This window comes from Trachemys scripta, chromosome 6 (assembly GCF_013100865.1).
Source record: "Trachemys scripta elegans isolate TJP31775 chromosome 6, CAS_Tse_1.0, whole genome shotgun sequence".
Lineage (NCBI taxonomy): Eukaryota > Metazoa > Chordata > Testudines > Emydidae > Trachemys > Trachemys scripta.
Window position 1 is genome coordinate 73,435,309 of NC_048303.1, and position 21,468 is coordinate 73,456,776.

At 40.6% G+C, this 21,468-nt stretch overlaps 1 protein-coding gene across 3 annotated transcripts in view; it reads left to right on the forward strand.

Annotated features, from left to right (window-relative positions):
* Nucleotides 1–21,468, forward strand: part of SNX24 (sorting nexin 24) — a 140,706-nt gene that overhangs the window by 108,970 nt on the left and 10,268 nt on the right. For all 3 annotated transcript variants that reach the window (XM_034774139.1, XM_034774140.1, XM_034774141.1), the window contains 3 exons: nucleotides 12,385–12,479; nucleotides 17,941–17,973; nucleotides 19,245–19,309. In XM_034774139.1, coding sequence (XP_034630030.1) covers nucleotides 12,385–12,479; nucleotides 17,941–17,973; nucleotides 19,245–19,309 — 193 coding nt within the window. The remainder of the gene's footprint in view (nucleotides 1–12,384; nucleotides 12,480–17,940; nucleotides 17,974–19,244; nucleotides 19,310–21,468) is intronic.

Here is a 21,468-nt window from a genome sequence, read left to right on the forward strand (position 1 = left end):
CTGTAGTCCTTAATGAAGAGTACATGCACAACCAAGTTTGAAAAAATGGGTTCACAGAAGGAGTCAGACCTTCCTGTCATTATTTGCATGGAGAGAAGCCAAATCAAGGAGAACCACATTCCTGCATTCAGAAATAGGGAGTTCTCCCCCAATCCTACAGAGGCACCTCTGCCAGTGCAGCTGTATTTAGATGAAATATAAATATTGTAGCATGTTGGATATTGTTAGTAAAATAATGTGTAAAAATGTGTGAATTCAACTGGACTATAGTTTAAAAATGGTCCTGAAATGGCAGTTCTCTCTGATGGGTTTTTATTTCATTAGAAAGATGTTCCACAGCCTTAACTCCACAATATCCATTTTACGGTTGTGGGCCTTGATGAGGGTCAGGTGGAAGGTTAAAAATTATAAACAACAACTTATAAGAAAATGAGATTACTCTCCACAATACTAACAACTTCATGCATATGCACACAAACATGACAAGACCCAGAAATATTTAATTCACTCATTTACATTGTTCTCTATGCTAACCAAAAAACACTGCAGCAAAGATGCAATTCAACTCCACAGTAACTTTTCTTGTTTTGTCTCCCTGATATTTCCTTACTAGAGGTTTTGGGTCAGAATAAACTTCTGAGAAATGATGGGACATTCCCTTTGAAACTAATTACATTAAGCAGCAGGTGCCCACACCAAGTCAGAACAAGAGAATGCAGAAAGAGTAGGGAATTCACTACACTTGGGGTTAACACACTCATTTCCAAGGAGATACTTCAAGCCTGAATCTCCACAACTTCTAGTTGTGTCATTTGTGCAGAGATAAAGTAGGGATCACTCAATTAACAAAAAACATGTAGTTGTGTATGAATATTTATATCTTATCAGGAAAATGGTAGCACACACAGCAGAAAGTATCTGGTTGAATCCAGAGTCTGTGTTATTCATTATAATTTGTAATGTGTTAGGGAATCCACTGAAAGAAAATAAGTGTACCCAGTTTTAAAAATTCTGGAGCTTACTTCAAGCATCTTTCAACAAGCAAACTAACACTCATGTTGCATTCGGAAAAGGCTACTTTAGAAATTTGTCTGTCTGTGCTAAGCAAAAGTAGTAAATAATTCTATTTTTTTTGTAAAGTGGAATTTATCACAGTTTAACAGACAATTCTACTGTATAGTATTTTGTGCAATCTGAATTCTAGAGCTCATTATGTAAACTGTTTTCACAGGAGCAAAGAGCCAGTTGGAAAGTCTATGGAGCGCTTTTAAACTCTGGAGGGCTGTGGGAGCTACAAAGTTTGGGGAAAACAGAAATTATTTTCTCTTTATACAAATTTTTATGACTCAGATATAACAGGAATAAAGTGAAAATGTTTTCATGGTGAAAACAGCAACAGAGGGTCCTGTGGCACCTTTAAGACTAACAGAAGTATTGGGAGCATAAGCTTTCGTGGGTAAGAACCTCACTTCTTCAGATGCAGGAAATTTCCATTACTTGCATCTGAAGAAGTGAGGTTCTTACCCACGAAAGCTTATGCTCCCTATACTTCTGTTAGTCTTAAAGGTGCCACAGGACCCTCTGTTGCTGTTTTCACCATGAAAACATTTTCACTTTATTCCTATTATATCTGAGTCATAAAAATTTGTATAAAGAGAAAATAATTTCTGTTTTCCCCAAACTTTGTAGCTCCCACAGCCCTCCAGAGTTTAAAAGCGCTCCATAGACTTTCCAACTGGCTCTTTGCTCCTGTGAAAACAGTTTACATAATGAGCTCTAGAATTCAGATTGCACAAAATACTATACAGTAGAATTGTCTGTTAAACTGTGATAAATTCCACTTTACAAAAAAAATAGAATTATTTACTACTTTTGCTTAGCACAGACAGACAAATTTCTAAAGTAGCCTTTTCTGAATGCAACATGAGTGTTAGTTTGCTTTTTGAAAGATGCTTGAAGTAAGCTCCAGAATTTTTAAAACTGGGTACACTTATTTTCTTTCAGTGGATTCCCTAACACATTACAAATTATAATGAATAACACAGACTCTGGATTCAACCAGATACTTTCTGCTGTGTGTGCTACCATTTTCCTGATAAGATATAAATATTCATACACAACTACATGTTTTTTGTTAGTTGAGTGATCCCTACTTTATCTCTGCACAAATGACACAACTAGAAGTTGTGGAGATTCAGGCTTGAAGTATCTCCTTGGAAATGAGTGTGTTAACCCCAAGTGTAGTGAATTCCCTACTCTTTCTGCATTCTCTTGTTCTGACTTGGTGTGGGCACCTGCTGCTTAATGTAATTAGTTTCAAAGGGAATGTCCCATCATTTCTCAGAAGTTTATTCTGACCCAAAACCTCTAGTAAGGAAATATCAGGGAGACAAAACAAGAAAAGTTACTGTGGAGTTGAATTGCATCTTTGCTGCAGTGTTTTTTGGTTAGCATAGAGAACGATGTAAATGAGTGAATTAAATATTTCTGGGTCTTGTCATGTTTGTGTGCATATGCATGAAGTTGTCAGTATTGTGGAGAGTAATCTCATTTTCTTATAAGTTGTTGTTTATAATTTTTAACCTTCCACCTGACCCTCATCAAGGCCCACAACCGTAAAATGGATATTGTGGAGTTAAGGCTGTGGAACATCTTTCTAATGAAATAAAAACCCATCAGAGAGAACTGCCATTTCAGGACCATTTTTAAACTATAGTCCAGTTGAATTCACACATTTTTACACATTATTTTACTAACAATATCCAACATGCTACAATATTTATATTTCATCTAAATACAGCTGCACTGGCAGAGGTGCCTCTGTAGGATTGGGGGAGAACTCCCTATTTCTGAATGCAGGAATGTGGTTCTCCTTGATTTGGCTTCTCTCCATGCAAATAATGACAGGAAGGTCTGACTCCTTCTGTGAACCCATTTTTTCAAACTTGGTTGTGCATGTACTCTTCATTAAGGACTACAGTATTTCTGTGACAAGAATGTTTGGGAAAATGGGAGAAATTTGTTCTAGTGACTTCCACAAAACTCAGATATAAGTGAGAGGATGTTGCTCAACCCTTCTGAAAAATAAATTAATCTACAGCCAGAGAGGAGCATGGAAAATTTCAACCAAAAAGTATGTGCTGCAGTGTTGATGATTCAGGATTTAACCCTGCTGAATATGTATGATGGAGTGGTTATTAAAAAAAGCTAGGTAATTACCCACCAAAAATGCATTAAAGAACATTATTTATTCAAACTCTTGAAAGTTAGGAATGACCAGAATTAAGGTTTCTTGTACAACTTTAATCTGGCCCCTTTGTTCATATGCATTATGACACAATCTTTAGTTACATGATCACCTGCTGGTTTTTTCCGTGGAGTCTCTGCCTCATTCAATGAACATACAAGGAGTCAGAATTCAGTTGCCCAGACAACGGTAAATCTGGTATTGTCCAGCCACGCTGAAGGAAAGACAGGAAGCAGTGGATGTGGTTAAATCAGGCCACAACTTTATTCAGTTAAAATATCCAGCAATACATTTGGCAGTGCAGGTAATCCTTTCCACACAGTTCCCAACCTGGTCCCAGCCATCCCAGTCCTGGAATCCCACGCCCTCCGTATGAGGGTTAAATGGGCTATAAAAGGAGCGGGGGGGTCAGCTCCTTGCTGTACCAGATGTAGGAGCCCCAAACCCAACTTCCCCAGCTCCCTTAAGGAATGCTTTCCTCTAAATCCCATTTTATCCAATAATCATATCACTTCCTTTTTCTTTGAGTATGGGCCTCCATGGCCATGTTGGGATCCCTAGGCAACCTATTGTTGGCAGTTCTCTAGGACCCTGACCCTATCCCATTGGGATGATAGGGAGACCCAAACTTTTCCTCCCCAGCAGCAGGAGAAAACATTTGAGGAGCAGGAGTCCAGGGTGGACAAAGAAGCCACGCCTCAGACCACCATTTTGTCCTCTTCTCCAGATGAGGCCCTGATGCCTCTTAACCCTTCCCTCCCCCCATAGCTGATGATTTTCGCAAGTTCCAAGACCTTGTGAAATGGGTGGCAGACTCTCTACAGATATGCCTTGAGGAGATCAGAAGAACCCAATACAAGCTACTGGACATTCTGAACGTTGCGACTCCATCTAGAGTTGCCCTCCTCATTAACAAGGCTCTACTGGAACCCACTAGAACCATCTGGCAAACCCCATCTACAGTGACACCCACTTGTAAAAGGGCTGACAGAAAAATATTACATCCCCTCCAAGGACTCTGAATCCTCTTCTCCCACCCATGTTCCAATTCTCTAGTTGTTGATATGGTGAACGAGTGGGGCAAAAACCACCATTATAAATCTACCCCATACAACAGAGATCAAAAGTGTCTGGATCTTTTGGGAAGGAAGGCCTACTCATTGGGTACGCTGCAATTTCATATTGCATATTGCCAAGCGTTGATGGCTAAGTACAACTTTACCAACCAAATGAAATTTGGGTCATTTATTGAGCACCTTCCCCCAGATCAGAGAGAACAATTCCAAGCCACTGTTGTTGAAAGTTCCTGGCACAGTCATCTTTACAGGAGGCACACAAAACTGCAGACATTGCGGCCCATTCCATCTCTGCAGCGATGGAGATGCATAGGCCTTCCTGGCTGCAATTGTCTGCCTTCCCAGGGAAGTTCAAAATATGGTTGAGGATCTCCCATTTGATGGACAGAAGTTGTTTGCAGAGTACATTGATGAGTCATCACATACCCTTAAAGATTCCAGGGCCACAGTATGCTCGTTAGGCATCTGTACTCCTGCAAACAAACGGAAGTTCAGAAGATCGCAAACTGCTTAGAGATCCCACTCTATACAGTTCTCTGGATTCCAGACATGCATGGAATCCCTTCCCTAGCAACCAGCACAGGTTCCAGAGAAACAGACTCTAACCCAACTGATGTGGCTCCGCAACAGGCAAATATCATCAAAGGGACAGTTAAGATTTTGAATTCCTGCCTCTCATTAGCCTGACAGCTTCACTGTTTTGCCCACTTTCCCCCATTTGGAAACCAACTCTCTCACTTCTAGCATGCGTGGGAGCATATTGACAAATTGATGCTGAAAGTTATATCATTGCGCTGCAACTTCCACTTTATCTCCCTTCCTCCTCCTCATTCCCTTTCCCTGTCCTTCTTCATCGACCCCTCTCACAAGCCCCTGCGGAGGCAGAAAGTAAACACCCTTCTTCATTTAGGAGCAATAGAACTGATACCTGCTCAATGTAGGGGAAAGGGCTTCTATTCAGATTATTTCCTCATACCAAAGAAGAATGGAGGATGGAAGCCATTTCTAGATCTAAGGTGCCTAAACAGATTTGTGAGACCCCAGAAATTCAGGATGGTGATCCTGGAAGCTATACTTCCTTCTCTAGATTCAGGGTATTGGTTTTTGGCCCTTGAACTCCAGGATGCATACTTCCATATAGTGATCACCCGCCTCACAAAAGATTCCTCTAATTTGTGGTAGGCCAAGATTATTTCCAATATTAAGTGCTCCCCTTCAACCTCTCCTCAGCTCCGAGAGTATTCTCAAAGTTTCTGTTGGCAGTGGCTGCCTACCTCCATCGCCAGACTATAGTGGAATTCCCGTATGTCAACAATTGGCTACTCAAGAGTCGATTCTCAAGGACAGTGCTTTTTTGTTTTTCGACCTGGGCCTCCAGCTTGAACATAGAAAAATCCACATTAACACCCATTCAGAATATACAATTCATAGGGGCACTTCATCTGGATTCCCTGGCATCCAGATCATCTCTTCCCATGGACAGGTCTAGACATTATTGAGCCTCATCAAAACAACTCAAGACAGCCCCCAGACTTCAGTCAGAAACTGCCTTCGACTTCTGGGTCAAATGGCCACTTGCACTTTTGTGACAGAGCATGCAAAGTTACACTTCTGCTGTTTCTGGGGTGGCTCAGAACAGTTTACTCATCAAACAGGCGCAGTCTAGACAAGCAGGTGTCAGTTCCTCAGCAGGTGAAGCATTCCCTAGACTTGTGGAAGATTCATCGCAATGTAGGGGCAGAGGTACCCTTCCTCTAGCCAGCACTGACAGTGACTGTAACCACAGATGCCTCTCTTGGGCTTGGGGGCACACCTCAGCTCCTTAACAGCACTGCTTCCTGCTGCTACCTGCTCTGTCCAGGTAAACTTTCCCCTTCCTTCCTCTCTGCTACCAGTTGCACACGAAGCCTTTAAAGGGGCAATTACCCTTTTTCTCATGGCCAGGCGGACAAGGACCCGCATGCAGTTGCAGCAATCACATTTCCTAATTTTTGAATATTTGTCTTTGCAACCTGAATAATGTTCTTTTAATGTAGTTTATTTGTATGTAACATGTATTTAGCTCTTTTAATCTTTCTTCATAAGACAGTTTCTCTTATCTCTTATGTATCTTTGTTTCTTTTCTTTAAATTCCCTCCAACATCTTTGATATTAAGGTGATCAGAACTGTACACACATTCTGCGTATGGTCTCACCAGTGCCTTGGGGAGAGGGACTGTTACTGCGCTGTTCCATAATGGGAAGGTTCCGTGCATTCAGCCAAAACTGCAGTGATTATTTTATTCTTTTGCCTCCGTGCAATATTACAAATTCAGACCTACTCTGTGTTTTTGTTTTTTTCTCACATTTATTTTTTTTAAAAGCCTGGTAAAATATTTGTTTTTTTCCCCATCCTCGCCCATGAGTTTTCAAACATAATTACCTACTTCCTTTAACACCCTAGGATGCATATCTTCTGGATGCACTGATGAGTGTGTGTGTGTGTATATATGCGTGTATATATATATATATATATATAGTTTTCTCATGCATTCTAGTACCTGCTTGTTTTCAGAAGCTGTACTGACAAGATCTTAATTCTTAATTGTCTATTTTTTGTTGTTGAAGGTTGACTTTTAAAAACCATGTTCGCAGCTCAGGCAAAATCAGTGTTGATTTTGTTTTTCTTCATCATTAATGGCCTGCTTTCTCTACTGCTTTTTCCCAGGATATCCTTTATTAACATTAACTATTTTGAATAGCATTAACTTATTCTGCTCTTTTGCTGCCCTTATCTTTTTTCATTTAGCTACTCAGCATTCTTGCTTGATTCCATCAACTGCTGTTTTTTTGTTTTGTTTTGTTTTTTTGCCTGGGGCAGCAAAAAAGCTAGAGCCAGCCCTGCACAGAACCTGCCCCCACTCCACCCCTTCCTGCCCCCACCCCTGAGCCTGCCATGCCCTCAGCTCCTCCCTCCCAGAGCCTCCTGCACGCCCACAAAACAGGAGGTGCGGGGCAAGAGGCGCTGATTGGTGGGGCTGCTGGTGGGTGGGAGGCACTGGGAGCGGGGGTGGGAGCTGATGGGGGGTTGCTGATGTATTACTGTGGCTCTTTGGCACTGTACATTGGTAAATTCTGGCTCCTTCTCAGGCTCAGGTTAGCCACCCTGGCTTAGGGGCTTGTATCCTCCCTCTACTTTTGGTCTCCCTTCTGTCCCTCCTTCGTAGTTTGCACGCATCACTCTTAATATTCCATTTGTGAGAATTTAGTTAAATTTATGTCCACTAAGGTTGTGCTTTCCATTTAGCATCACTTCTACTTCCTCCTGCATATTTTCTATATTTCTTGCATTTTCTATACACATTTAAGTGTTTCAGTGCCTCTTTTTATACCTCTTTTTATTCTTATGCATTCATATTTTGCTGAAGAACATTTTTTGGGGGGAGTGGCATGTGCTTCTAAATATGTTAATTATGTAGAGTGCAAATAACATTGACCCAGAACAGCATACAATAATATGCTTTATTGAAGAAGAGTGAAATTCTTCACTATGGAACCAGGCTAGTTAAGAAGCAAGCATTCTGATGTGATTAGCAAAAGCGTATCTACTATTGCTTTTTCAGGAAAAGAAAAGATCATTCTTAGAAACCAGGTTTTTTCATGTAGTCTACTTCTTTTTAGTTTAATATGTTCTTTTGCTAACCTTTTTATCATTTCATGGGATTGTGTAAGCAGCTGCTGGAAAGCAGGTAAATAGAAGAATATAGACTCTAAAGCATTCTAAAAGCTTGTAGGTTTCAGTCCCAGTGGAGACTGACACTCCAGCCTACTTACTGTAGCTAGGATGTATTGATTTTTTTCTCCCCCATTTTTAGCTGCACCACTGAATTAGGTATTGTGAAGCATCCGTCCTTGTGAAGAGAGGAAAAACTGTCATGAACTTTTTCACCCTAACAATAGGGCATCTCAGACTAAACCAGAATGAAAGGAAAAAGCTTTCAGAACTCTTAGAATCTCTGCAACTTAGCTCTCCATACTGACTCTCCTAACTAAAAGGTGTTCCACAGATCTTGAGAAACTAGGATAGATGATTGGAAGCAATTAATTTTTAAAACTGTTTTGTTAAAAAATAATCAGTCAGTAAAAACAATGCATTCCTGTAGCACAATCTTGGAAGGTTAGCAAACTGGTCTTGTCCAAGTTTTCAACAAGATGTTCAGTTACTGTTATAATTGGCTGATGAGTAGGTTTGGACCTAACTAGAATGCCAGTGTTCGATTTCACAGTGTCCTCTGTGAAGATATGTCACCATTTATGCTGGCTTTAGTGACAATTTTCTAAAAAGGAAACTCGTGGGAAATCATTATGCTGTTTATATGTCTCCCTTGCTGGAGAGCATTATCCTGTGATATTTTAGCACTGTTTTCCACTGCATGATGGCATCTAGCTAAGGTTAAGGCAGAACAAGTCCCTCTGCAGTTTTGTGACTATGTTTTACTTACTGAAGGAGAAAAGATAACTGACAATTAAGAATTTGGGATGTCACTGAAAGAACATGTGCAACTAATCAATGACATCCTGAGGGAACATGATTTTATGAAGCTGATAAAGTAGAAAAATCTGGATTTTAGTGTTACATAATAATAATTGCACCCTTTTGATAAAAACGACATTTCTAACTATGTAAACACTAGTATTTCCAGTGTTCTATTTTTCAGGCGCATGCAGTGGCTTATTAAAATATGGCAGGAATTGGTAAACAGCTTTTTAAAATATGTGAAGAAAACATGGTACTCAACATAGATGGAATTGACCAATTTGAAAAAATGTTTTTCTGGAGTCACTTCCTAAATTATTTGCTTTCAGTAGGCTTATGTGTTTTAGTTCTCTTCTCATTTTGGAGAGAGAACATATGCTGCTCTTGTTCCTTAAATCAGCTTGTTAAAACGGCACAGGGTTTGGAACTGGACTAGCTATGGTCTTGCTAAGTAGAATTTAAATATGGTACATTGAAAAATCCAGACATTAATTTATAACCCTACTGTGATCTTTTCCTGTTTCATAGATATGTTTTGGAGTTTGTAACACAAGTCTTATATAGCTTGTTGTGCTCCTATCTAAAATGTATAACCACATACTGGACTGAAAAGTGGGTTTATTTGTATGTGTTTTATCACTAATTTTATCACATAGTCAAGAAGAAGCACTTCTTTTGCTTATCTGTTATTTAAAGATTAAGGAGAATATGGTTTGTAATATATGCATTCTTTAATAACTTTCTAACTGAGAGTGTCTAAAATTTATGATTTCATTGGTTGTTCAGGTAAATGGAACTAGTTATGATTGTAGCCCCTACTTATTTGATTAATTTGATTAATTTTTTAAATTGCAAGTCTAAAAGAAATACAGCAAAGATTAGAATTGTTACATATGTTGGTCAGTTGTCATCTGTGCTGTCTTTCCCTGTTTTCAGTTTCTCTTTCAGCTCTTCCATTATATGGCATACAATGGCATACAAATCAAAGGGCCAAATTCTCTACTAGCCCAGCAGAGTTGGGCCAGCAGAGAATTTGATCCCAAATTAGGATTATTCTAGAATGTCATGATTTATTCCTTAATGTTTCTGGAAGTACGTAAAATATAGCTATGACTTTTTGGCATGCATTATCTGGAAAATGTACTGTAGTTCAATGAAACCGTATTTGTATTTCATTGCTTCATGACAGTCTGACAAAATGCCACATCAAATCAAGGTGGGTTATGTCTGTCTGTCTTGCAGTTCTGCAGTTTCAGGTTTGCTGGTTGCCAAAATAAAGGGCTTGAACAGATGCTAAACTAATGGGAGTAAGATCCTGAAATGTCTAAGGAAATAATGTCCATCGGAGACCTTGCAGTTAAACTAATTTAATGAAATCATGGGTGCTGTATAACTAGTTGTCCAGGCTTGGGTTGATTTGACTTGGAATAATTGAGTGAGCAGCAGCAACAACAAATAAGTTTGCTTCAATAATATGTTAGCATCATCAGAACAACTTCTCTTGTTCAGTGACATGTCCTTCCCCTCCCCCGACCATCTCTTCTGTCTTCTAAATTTACCGGCAGCCGACCTCACCAAGTCACTCAAATTGCTCTAACATGGTGTATGAAAAACTCAAGAAGTGGAACTAAGGGATTGTGCATAAATTACAGATGCCCTGAAGCAGCTCTTGCACACACGATTTTTGGTGCAAGATTGATTAATATTAGTAAATTGTTTTTGTCTGAGCAAATAGTGCACATTGTTATGCAATTCACATGTCCTTTGAATAAGCATCCCCCTCCACCCCTCCTCCCATGCATAACTTGAATGCAGAGCAAGATGAATTTTGCAGCACCATAGTGCTGATTTCACAGAATGTAAATGAAGAAGCATTTAATGCTGCATCCTCATTTAAAGGTGAACTGAAAGGCTTTGTACCAGCCAAGACTTGAGAACTTTGTTTCTCTTGTAAGAAGTGGTGTCACGGTAAAACAATTCGGGAGCTGCATTCTCTGATCGAGGGTTGTTTTTATTAAACATGTTGTTATGATATCAGATTTTGCTGGAGAAATATGGAACTCTGAACTCAGGTCCCGAAAGAAGAGTAAAAAAAGAACTGATGTGCAGATATCTTATTTTAAAATTTATTTCTATTTTTAAGTCTACCCATATTTTATGGTAATGTTTGTGAATCGTAACTAGGGTTTTTTGTTACACAAATAGTTGAATTGCTCTTGCCCCACATGCACTACTGCCCCACATTAACCAAATTGAAAAAATAAGCTTTTGTATTGTATACGGTTAGATTACATACAATAGGAATGTTGGCTCATGAGCTTATATAGTGTAATCCTCCCTCTCATTACCAACCCTGGCCTCTTGTTTTCTCACCCTGTCACAATGGTTCTGTTCTAACCAAGGGCCCAATCCTGCAAGCACAGTATGCAGCTTTACTTGTGTGAGTAGTTTTCTTTGATCAAACTTTACTCATGTGAGTAAAGTTACTCTCATGCATTGTTTGCTGGATTAGGCCTCTGAGATGGAAAGCTCTTCAGCAGAGTGACTATGCCTTTTATCTGTTAAGTGCCATACATCCGTATGGCTTTTGTAGTAACAAGTGGAGATGTTCAGCAGTATGAGTGACAAGTGAATAGGGCCTTAATCCTCCAGAGAAACCATGACATGTATTTGTGAACTATTTTATTTGTCTTATGTGAGGAGTGGAGACCAGCTACGAACTGCCTCCTACCAGTTACTATAAAACTGTAGAAGTCTATCGTGTTCTTAAAAAATCAGCCTGTCTCTCATGGTGAATGGGTATTTAAAAATCCCATTTACCTGTTGTGTCCTTTTCTATTAAATCTGTTTCTAATTAATTTACTAATTTACTCATAAAACTACAAATCATCTGTTTGGTGAAAAATATTTGGGAAGGGGAATGGATTCCAAGCCATACATTATTAATACGGAACAGTATGGCAGGTCTAGATAGTAGCTCTTTCACCAGGCCTTTGTCATTGGTGACCACACTATAGATGTGACCAGTGCATTGTAAGCCGATCTGTCAAGCCAAACAAACAACTCACCTTGTTAACATTCCCTAAATCTTGCATTAATAACACCGAGTAAGCCCATGAACACACAGGAGAGTTCCTTTTTCCTACTGCCATGATGGATGGGATACTTTCAAGTGCTGGAAATGAAGTAGCTGAGGTCATTAAGCATGTGTTGCCGTTGATTTTGATTTTAAAAGAGGACAACAAAATCAAAATTTTATTCTGAAATGAATGTACCAAAAATCAAATTTAAGCTTCAAACTTATAGTAAATCTTTTTTTGGATAAATGTTTGTCACTGATACTGGCATGGGAAAGGGCAGTCTTGCATCACCATAATCTGACATAATCTCAGAATTTAGTAACACAGATTGTGGTATTGGAAGATGTTGTGTGACTAGAAAAGAATTGGAGTAATTGTGGTTTGCTTATTAAAAGTTATTGTTAGATGATAAATAAAAAGAATGAGAAAAGAACTGAATGATATTGTGTATTTTCTGTATTACAGACTATCATTTTAGAAAATGAAGATCTCCCCAAAATATTTCTAGACTTCTTGAATGTTCGGCATGTTCCTTCTCTGCCGAAGGCAGAAAGTTATGGGTAAGAACACATTAACTAAAACAACTCCAAATGTACAGAAAAACAAGGCAGAGCTGATTCTCCTCTCGCGCTGTATTAGTTCTCTGACGATTTAACACCATTGATTTTAAATGGACTTGCTGTTAACTTACACCACTATAACTAAAAGAAGCATTAGTTTCATTGTGGGTGTATTTGCATAGCTATAAAAACATGGTAAAATAAAATACATCCTGTACAAAGACAGAAGGGTGACATTTATTGTATATCCATTGAAAGTAAAGCAGAAACAGGCTTAGATGAGAGCAAGATAGAAAAAATGGGGTTTTCTAACAGATCTTTGAAATACCTACCAAAAATTCTTTTTAAAGAAATCCACAAGATTTCCAGTCTGGGGAGGGGCGGGGCAGGGTTTGGAATCTGGTTTTACTTATATGGGGGCAAATTGTAACTGGTGACCCTCAGTGCATGGCTTCCCTCATCTCCATGGTGGCATAGACTATACCAGTGTCCACAGTTCCCTTCCAGGAAAGGGTTCAGGGTTGGTTTGGATGCAGGGGGCATGAAGATGAACATTATCCTCCCTTCAGTATACCAGAAATTCCCAGAATAATATAGTCAAATTATATTACATTCTGCTGTACTTTCTACTCTTAGGGTGCAATTCTCTGCTATGCCTCTAAGAGGTGCAACAGAGAACTCTTGGCTTTGTTGAAGGAGGGTGGGTAAAGAGGTTTAAAGCCATGTTTGTGCCATCCCTATCCTGAGCCTACCCACGAGCAGAGCAGACCCCGAAGTAATTTAGACAGCCCTTCCTTGGCTCCCCTACAGGTTGCATCACTGCCCGGAATCCCCACAGTATTGTGTGCTGCGGCCCTGCCCCGACCCTTTCCCTAGCATGCTAGGGCTTGAGATGGTCCTAGGAAAGTGGCCTTATAACTGTCTTCCACAGTTCCTGCACCAGGGAACCCTTCCCCAAGCAGATTGGGGGGGGGGGGGTTGGAGCCCCTTTATTCTGCTACAGCCTTTTTACCTGGCTGGAACGTGGGTAAGGATCTCACTCCCAAAGCCTAACTGTGGTCAAGGAAGTTGCCAGTAGAGCTGTGCTGTCAGTCAGTGGGGCTAGAGCCACAGCAGACCAGAACTGATGTTTGTCCATCGTTATTGATGAAGACCTCAACAACTCATTCTTTCGATGACTGGGCTCTGTGCGTCCGAAGATGACTGATCAGTCTGATTCCGGCGTGGAACCTCCTGTCACACGTCGGGCAGACATGTAATGGCACTGTCAATGATGTACGAGCAGCTCTGGATTTGCGCAGTTCACGCTTTTTTTCAGCCTCAGCAATATGCCTCGCCTGAGAGATATTACTGCCTGTGTGAATGAGGCTGTGCCATGCTGAACGGTTCAGTGCGAAGGTTTCCCATGTGGCGGTGTTGGTCTCGAAGGACTTCAAGAGGTCTTCAGCGTGTCCTTGAACCGCTTCTTTTGTCCTCCATGGGAGCGCTTTCCCTGAGTGAGTTCTCCGTAGAAGAGCTGTTTAGGAATGCGTTCATCTGACATTCTCACAATATGTCCGGCCCACCTGGTCTGGGCTGTCATCAGCAATGTGTGAACTGACGGCAGACTGGCTCTAGTAAGGACATCAGTATCAGGCACTTTGTCCTGTCATCTGATTTTTAGAAGCTTTCGCAGACAGGAAATGTGGAAGTGATTGAGCCTTCGTGCATGACTCCGATAGACAGACCACGTCTCGCAGGCGTACAGAAGAGTTGGAAGCACCACTGCTCGGTAGACCTTCAGCTTCGTTGGTAGGTTCCCAAACATTGGAGCGCAATCGGCCAAATGCAGACCTGGCTTTAACAATTCTGCAGTTTACTTCATCATCGATTGACACTGCTCGGGAAAGGGTACTGCCCAGGTACGTGAAGTGGTCCACTGTCTGAAGTCTCTGTCCATTTACAGTGATGGACGGTTCTGAGTACGGAGCGTGGGGAGCTGGCTGGTGCATGACCTCAGTCGTCTTGATGTTAATGGTGAGACCGAAGTTGTTGCATGCAGTTGAAAACTTGTCCATACTGGCTTGCATTTCTGGCTCTGTACTAGCATTCAGAGCACAATCATCGGCAAAGAGAAAGTCTTGAAGTACAGTTTCCTTCACCTTGGTGATGGCACGCAGTCGCCTCAGATTGAATAGTTTCCCGTCAGTTCTATACTTCAGGCCTACTCCTTCAGTGCAGTGATGAAAGGCATCAGTCAAAGTGGCAGAGAATATCATGCTGAACAAAGTGGATGCTAAAACACACCCTTGCTTGACGCCATTGGTGACTGGGAAGACCTCAGATGTTTCACCGTCATCCAGGACACGAGCCATCATATCGTGATGAAATTGACATACCATTCCTATAAATCTGTCTGGACAGCCAAATTTCGACATGATCCTCCACAGGCCCTGGTGACTGACAGAGTCAAATGCTTTTGTGAGGTCCACAAAAGTTGTGTAGAGTTCACGATTCTGCTCTTGACATTTCTCCTGTAGCTGACGCACAGCGAAGATCATGTCAATAGTCCCACGTCCCTTGCGGAAGCCACACTGTGATTCTGGCAGTAAGCCCTTCTCCAGGTGAATGATCAATCAGTTCAACAGAACCCGTGCAAGAACTTTCCCCGCTGTAGAAAGCAGCAAGATTCCACGGCGATTGCCCTTCCTCTTATAGAGGTGCAGGATGGACGCGTCTCTAAATTCTTGTGGAATGGTTCCCTGCTTCCAGAAGGACTGAAACAGCTCAGTGAGTTTCCGTAGCAGCACGGGTCCACCGACTTTGTACACCTCTGCTGGTATGGCATCTGACCCAGGGGCTTTGCCACTTGACAGCTGATTGATAGCTTTCTTCACTTCGTCCTCTTCTGGTGAAGCATCCATAGAGTCATTGACTGCAACCTGGGGCATCTTGTCAATGGCCTCATCATTGATGACTGAGGGGCGATTGAGAATTGCTTCAAAGTGTTCAGCCCATCTCTGGAGAATCTGCGTCTTCTCTGTAAGGAGCACAGTACCATCAGAGTTCAGGAGGGGAAAGCTTCCAGAAGACTGTGGACCATAGAGTGTGTTAAGGGCTTCATAAAACTGCTTATAGTCGTTCCTGTCTGCATATGCCTGTATTTCATCTGCTTTGGCGCTCAGCCACAAGTCCTGCATTTTGCGCAGTCGGTTTGTACTGTTCTGCGAGCGTTGATAAAGGCGGTCGTCTTTGCCGCTGAGGATGGATCGTTTTGATATGCACGATGCAGGCGGTGCTTCTCAGCAAGTAAGGCCTGGATTTCTGCATCATTTTCGTCAAACCAGTCTTGCCACCTGCATATGGAGGGCCCCAATACCTTCGATGCAGCTGTATGGACAGTGTTGCGGAATCGCTCCCAATCTTTCTCAGCGTCATCCTCAATACGAAGATCAGCAAGCTCATTCTCTAGGTCTTCCGCTAGATTTTCAGTGATGCGGCTGTTCTTCAGCTTCGACACGTTGATCCTTTTGAGAGCCTTACAGCCTTGTGGTCATCTCTTCAGCATGATTCGGAGCTTCATTTTGGATACTATGAGCCTATGATATGTCCAACAGTCAGCGCTACACATAGCTTTTGTAACCCTGACATCTTGTCTGTCCCTTCTCCTGATGACGACATAATCGATCAAATGCCAGTGCTTGGAACGGGGATGCATCCACGAAGTCCTGTTACGGGTAGGAAGGCAGAAGACAGTATTGCTGATCAGAAGGTCATGTGCCACACAAGTTTTCAGCAGTAACAGGCCATTGCTGTTACACTTTCCCACTCCATTTTTGCCGATGACTCCTTCCCAGGCTGCGGCATTGCATCTGACACTTGCGTTAAAATCGCCAATCAGAATCCGCTTGTCTGTGCGGTGCACTGACGATAGCAGAGTATCTAGTTCTTCGTAGAATTTATCCTTCACATCCTCTGGGTTGGTCATTGTAGGAGCATATGCGCTGATCAAAGTAGCTTGTTTTCCTTTTTGAGGCAGAAGCTGCATTGTCATGAGCCGGTCATTTATACCCTTGGGGGAACTGGCAAGTTTCCGAACAAGATGATTCTTGATGGCGAAGCCAACTCCAGATTCGTGACGCTCATCACTGCTGTAGCCACTTCAGAAGAATGTATAGCCACCGCCTGACTTGGACAGCTGTCCTTCATTAGCAAGGCGAGTTTCGCTAAGGGCTGCAATGTCAATGTTGTAGCGTGCGAGCTCTCTAGCGACAAGTGCTGTTCTTCTCTCCGGTCTGTCTGCCGTAATGTTGTCCAGTAACGTGCGCACATTCCATGTGCCAATAGTGATCGGTGTCACTCTAAATTTTGTTTTCGTTTTTGTTCGACTGCTTTTATGGGATCCCCGCCAGCTGCGGTGTGCTGGTCAGGGTAAGGTGAAGCAGGCAATGTTTAGGGCACCTTTTCTAGCCCCTTCCTCGTTCTACAGAGGTGAGCAGTGCAATCCTGAATAGGGCTGCTCAGTCGCTCAAGAAGATGCCGAGCTCCACTGCTGCTTCGGTCAGTGAGGAATGACCATTATGCCTGAGCCGCCTGTGTGCAGGTCCGCGGCTACAGCTCCCAGTGTATCCACACCTGCTGCTTCGTCGCTCGCCCATCGCCACAGGACTTGATATGATGTAATATGACTAGAACTACTATGGAGGCAAAGGGATCTTGGACAGGGTTTGTGGGTCAGGTCTTTGCTTTCTTCCACACTATAGTAAACACTGCCCCCACACCCTCCCAGCATAAGAATGCAAAGGAAATTGTCAGGGCAGCCTCATAGCCTTTTGTACTCCCTTACATGGGTGTTTCCAAAAAGACTTAGATCTGGGTCATGATTTTTCACAAAACCTTTGTACTTGTAGTTCCAAACTGTGAGCTTGGGAAATCATTGTTCACATTCAATACATACAGCATCTCTTTAAGATATGTAGAGTTTACTTTACTTATCATACACTTGATATTGGTTTGAAAATGCTCATATAACAGCAAACATACGTCACTTATAGCTAATGTAATGTTATCTGTTATGCTGCTGTCAATAATAATAATATGAAACATAAATGTGCTAACTTTATTATCCCCCCAAAAATGTAAATATGCCAGCTTTAGTGATTTAGGGATAAGCTACTTGACACTCTTCTCTTGTAGTTAATGATGTCAACCAGAATCTCTCAGTGGAATTGTACCCCACCACTTTTATATATTTATGCATATGAATCTATTCCAGTGAAATACATGTTGTCACTTACAAGCTGGGATCACAATAAAATCATGAGAGTTCTTCCATATTAATTGCATTGCATTACATAGCCACTGACCAGAAAAAGGGTCTTTCCTTTCATAGCTGTTATTAACAGCTTTCTTTGTATATGGAGTTGTATGTTAATGCTGTTATAAGCAAGCATAATCTAATTTGTCTGCATTTTTGTTTTAGTTCATTTGATGAAACAGAATCTGAAGAATCAAGGTGAGCAATTTATTACTGCTAGCATTTCTAGACAATTAAATGTGATGTAAGTAAATAAAAGCCATGCTTCCTTTGGTAATTTTCCTAAGGAAATTGGTTTAACAGTCTACTAATATAGAAAACAAAGACACTGAAGTAATTAGATATATATGTATATATATAGATAGATATAGATATATTTCACACATAAAGGGCATCCTACATTTGTTCCAGCAATTGACAAAATAACAATAGCTTGACATTAAATGTTGGGTGAATTTGTTAAACACTGCATCTGGTTTCATAAACTGGACCAGATCTGTTTGTATTATGAATTGCACATCTCTCTCTTTAATTTATATTCTGGAATTTCTTACAGAAACAAAAGGGACACCTTCAGTTTAACTCTCTCTGTGAACATTTTTACCCCATGCTGGGTGTTGGTTGTAACAGGACTATAATTGGAAAAAAATTGAGATCTTTTCCATGCTTTTGACAGAACTTTGCATACATTGGGTTTCACTGTATACAGTCAGTCAGTTAGTTGCTCCTGTTGTTGGCATGGGTCTTTCACATGGGAAGAGATGAATATTTAATAAAAACTAAAACCAGGAAAATGGGATTGTAAAATCTGAAAGCTTGGCAAGAGCATTCGGATATAGAACCTAAAATTACTTCTCATTTAAAAAGGAAAAAAAACTATTCCTGCTCTGGCCCCTTTGCTCTACGTAAAAGACTCAGAGCAGTGTGAACAGGCCTTAGCCTGCTACTGGTCGGGGAAGGTTCCCTTGACGTAGCTATTGTGGACAGCAGCTATAAGGCTGCCTCCCAATTATACTCTCACAAGCCTTGGCGTAGGGGGTGTGCTGGGGTAGTATCTGGGGCAGGAGTATTGCACAGGTTCCAAGTAGTTCTGTGGCCCATTGGGCAGCCCAAGAAGCTAACCTAATGTAGAGGTTGCCCCATGGCAGTCTAAATATTCTTACGGACCACAGAACAGCCCAGAATCAGGAGGGCTCAATGGTGGCTTAAAGCCATCATCACTACTACCACCACCACAGGAGTGTGACCCCTTCACCTCAAATTTCAAGCTGATGCTGTCACGTTAAGTGTCACTAAGCAATAGTGAGCTTTGCTCCCAGAAATTTTCTCCTTTCCACAGAGTTTGTGCATATAAACATACTGACGTTATTCCTGAGCAGCTTGGGTCACCTCACTTTATCAAAGGTAGTTTGTAGTATATCCTGTTTACCGTCCCTTGATGCTGACATTCCTGTTCTTGACCTTTCCAGCAAACTGTCCCACCAGCCTGTGCTGCTGTTCCTAAGGGATCCATATGTCTTGCCTGCAGCCAACGGTAATCACACTTGTCATCTGTTAACAGCTCTTTACTGATCTGACCCTACACCACATAAACCACATTATTATTAATACAGGCCTTGCCGAGTGATACTGGTCCAAATTCTAATAATCTGCCAATAAACCAATAGTTCTTATATAAAGCTCTTTAAAATCCTAATTGGGGCAGATGATTTATATGAAGACATTTTTTTCTCTCTGTTGTTTTTCTAACCAAATCTACTGTGGATTCAAATCATAAAAAGACGTAAAATACTACTTCTCTTTTTTTTGTTGACTGTGTAGGTTCTTTTGCCTGCAGGGTTTGATCTAAAGATACAGTCCTTTTTATGTGCTTTTTCCCTAAACACCAGTCGAGCTGCTGTGAGCATATTTATATTTCCACTTGGATTATTGTCATTTCTTATCATTTCTAAACTGTAGGATTTTTTTTAAAGATTGTATGTTTTGCGCATAATAGATGTGTTTGGAGGAGATTTACGTTACCCTTGATCTGTTAATATGTATTTCAAAAGAACATTTGGAAGAAGTAGTCCTAATCCACCATCTCTTTTACTGTTCCCCCCTCCCCTTTGTAAAAATAATTCAAGGACTTTTTCTCTGTGTTTTCTTCCCAGAGATTACGTTGTTGGCACAGATTGCACAGTGTTCCTACATTGTTCATTTGAATTGATAGAACTGTTGCCTTTTCCACGCTTTTGTATAAGGAAATGTACATTTGTGTATATGTAAATGTCAATATGAGAATTTTCCAGTTCAACTGTAAATTAAGATTTTCCAATGAGAAAAAAAATTAACAAATTGCTCTTACTTATTTATTAAGCTCTGTTTGCCTGAATGTAGGCTGCTAACAAAAATGAAGCAGATAGCTTTGGAAATAAGCTGACACTGTGGAGGTTTCCCCACATGGCTCTGCAAATACCTCAGGTGTTCAAAACATGCATCAAGAAATCATAAGATTGTCTTAAATCAGGAAATTTAAAATAATAATAATAATAAAAGTTGCGGTCTTTGTGTTTGCCTTTGGTTTCTCAGCCTTTGGAGTTCACTTCCTTCACATTTTCAAGCTTTTTTCCAAAACCATGAGAGCTAAAACATTTTTTTTTTTTTTTTTTTTTTTTTAAAACGGAGATTCTCAAGAAGCCACGTGAATCCAGGAGCTGGGACTCTAAACATCAAATATTGTGACACTCATGATAAAATCATAGGAACTAGAATGCTATGTACATGATTCCTATCTCCTAATATACCTCCAATTTCAGGCCTGGATTCCTCCAGAGCACAGTGCAATTACTGAAGCTTTCATTCTTTGAGTTTACCTGATAAAGTACGTAACAAATACAGTATACCAATAAATATCAAGGGTGAAATCCTGCCCCCCATTGAAGTCAATGGAAGTTTTGCCACTGAATTTAATAGATACAAGATTCCACCCCAAAACTGGAGGAGAATTTTGAGGACACTAAAAACTAATTCTGCCTTTTTCATTTTATTCTGGAGGAGCAGAATGGCTAAACAACACGCAACAGTGTTTCATTTCACAAACTATAATTAGGCTTTGCAGAATTCGATTTTTATTTTTTGATAATTTCAACAGATATCAATGTCAATTTTAAGGTTTTTTGGGTTGTTTTTTTTTTAGATTTTTCTCTATTTACATTTTCACCAATTGTGGGAAATTTGGCTGGGGTCAGACAATCTTTAATGATATTAGACAGTGAGATGCAAAAAGTTAAAACCTTATAATGGTTAAAACACAAATTGTCAACATCACATGTCAAAATATACAAAATAAATATCCTTGAATCAAACGCTAATAAGTTCTCAAGCAGCACTTCTCTTGCTTTGCCTCTCAGTTTCAGATATTATCTGGAAATATTTTTCATTGGTTTCTGCGTGTGTACAGTGAAATCAGCGTTTACCAACATTTATTGATAAAAATCGAATGCTTCCAAACCTAACTATAATGCACCATTTCCATCTGATCCACATACTAATATAGAAGATTACCTGGTTTTGACTTTGGGGTCAAGTAAGAAGTCTAGGAAGTAAAGTAATCAGATCCTCATTTTGTTGCACTTCATTTCCTCAAAGATTTGTTTAAAAGTCATTCTGGATAACCAGATAAGCAACTTGCAATTAAGCTTTAAAAAAAAA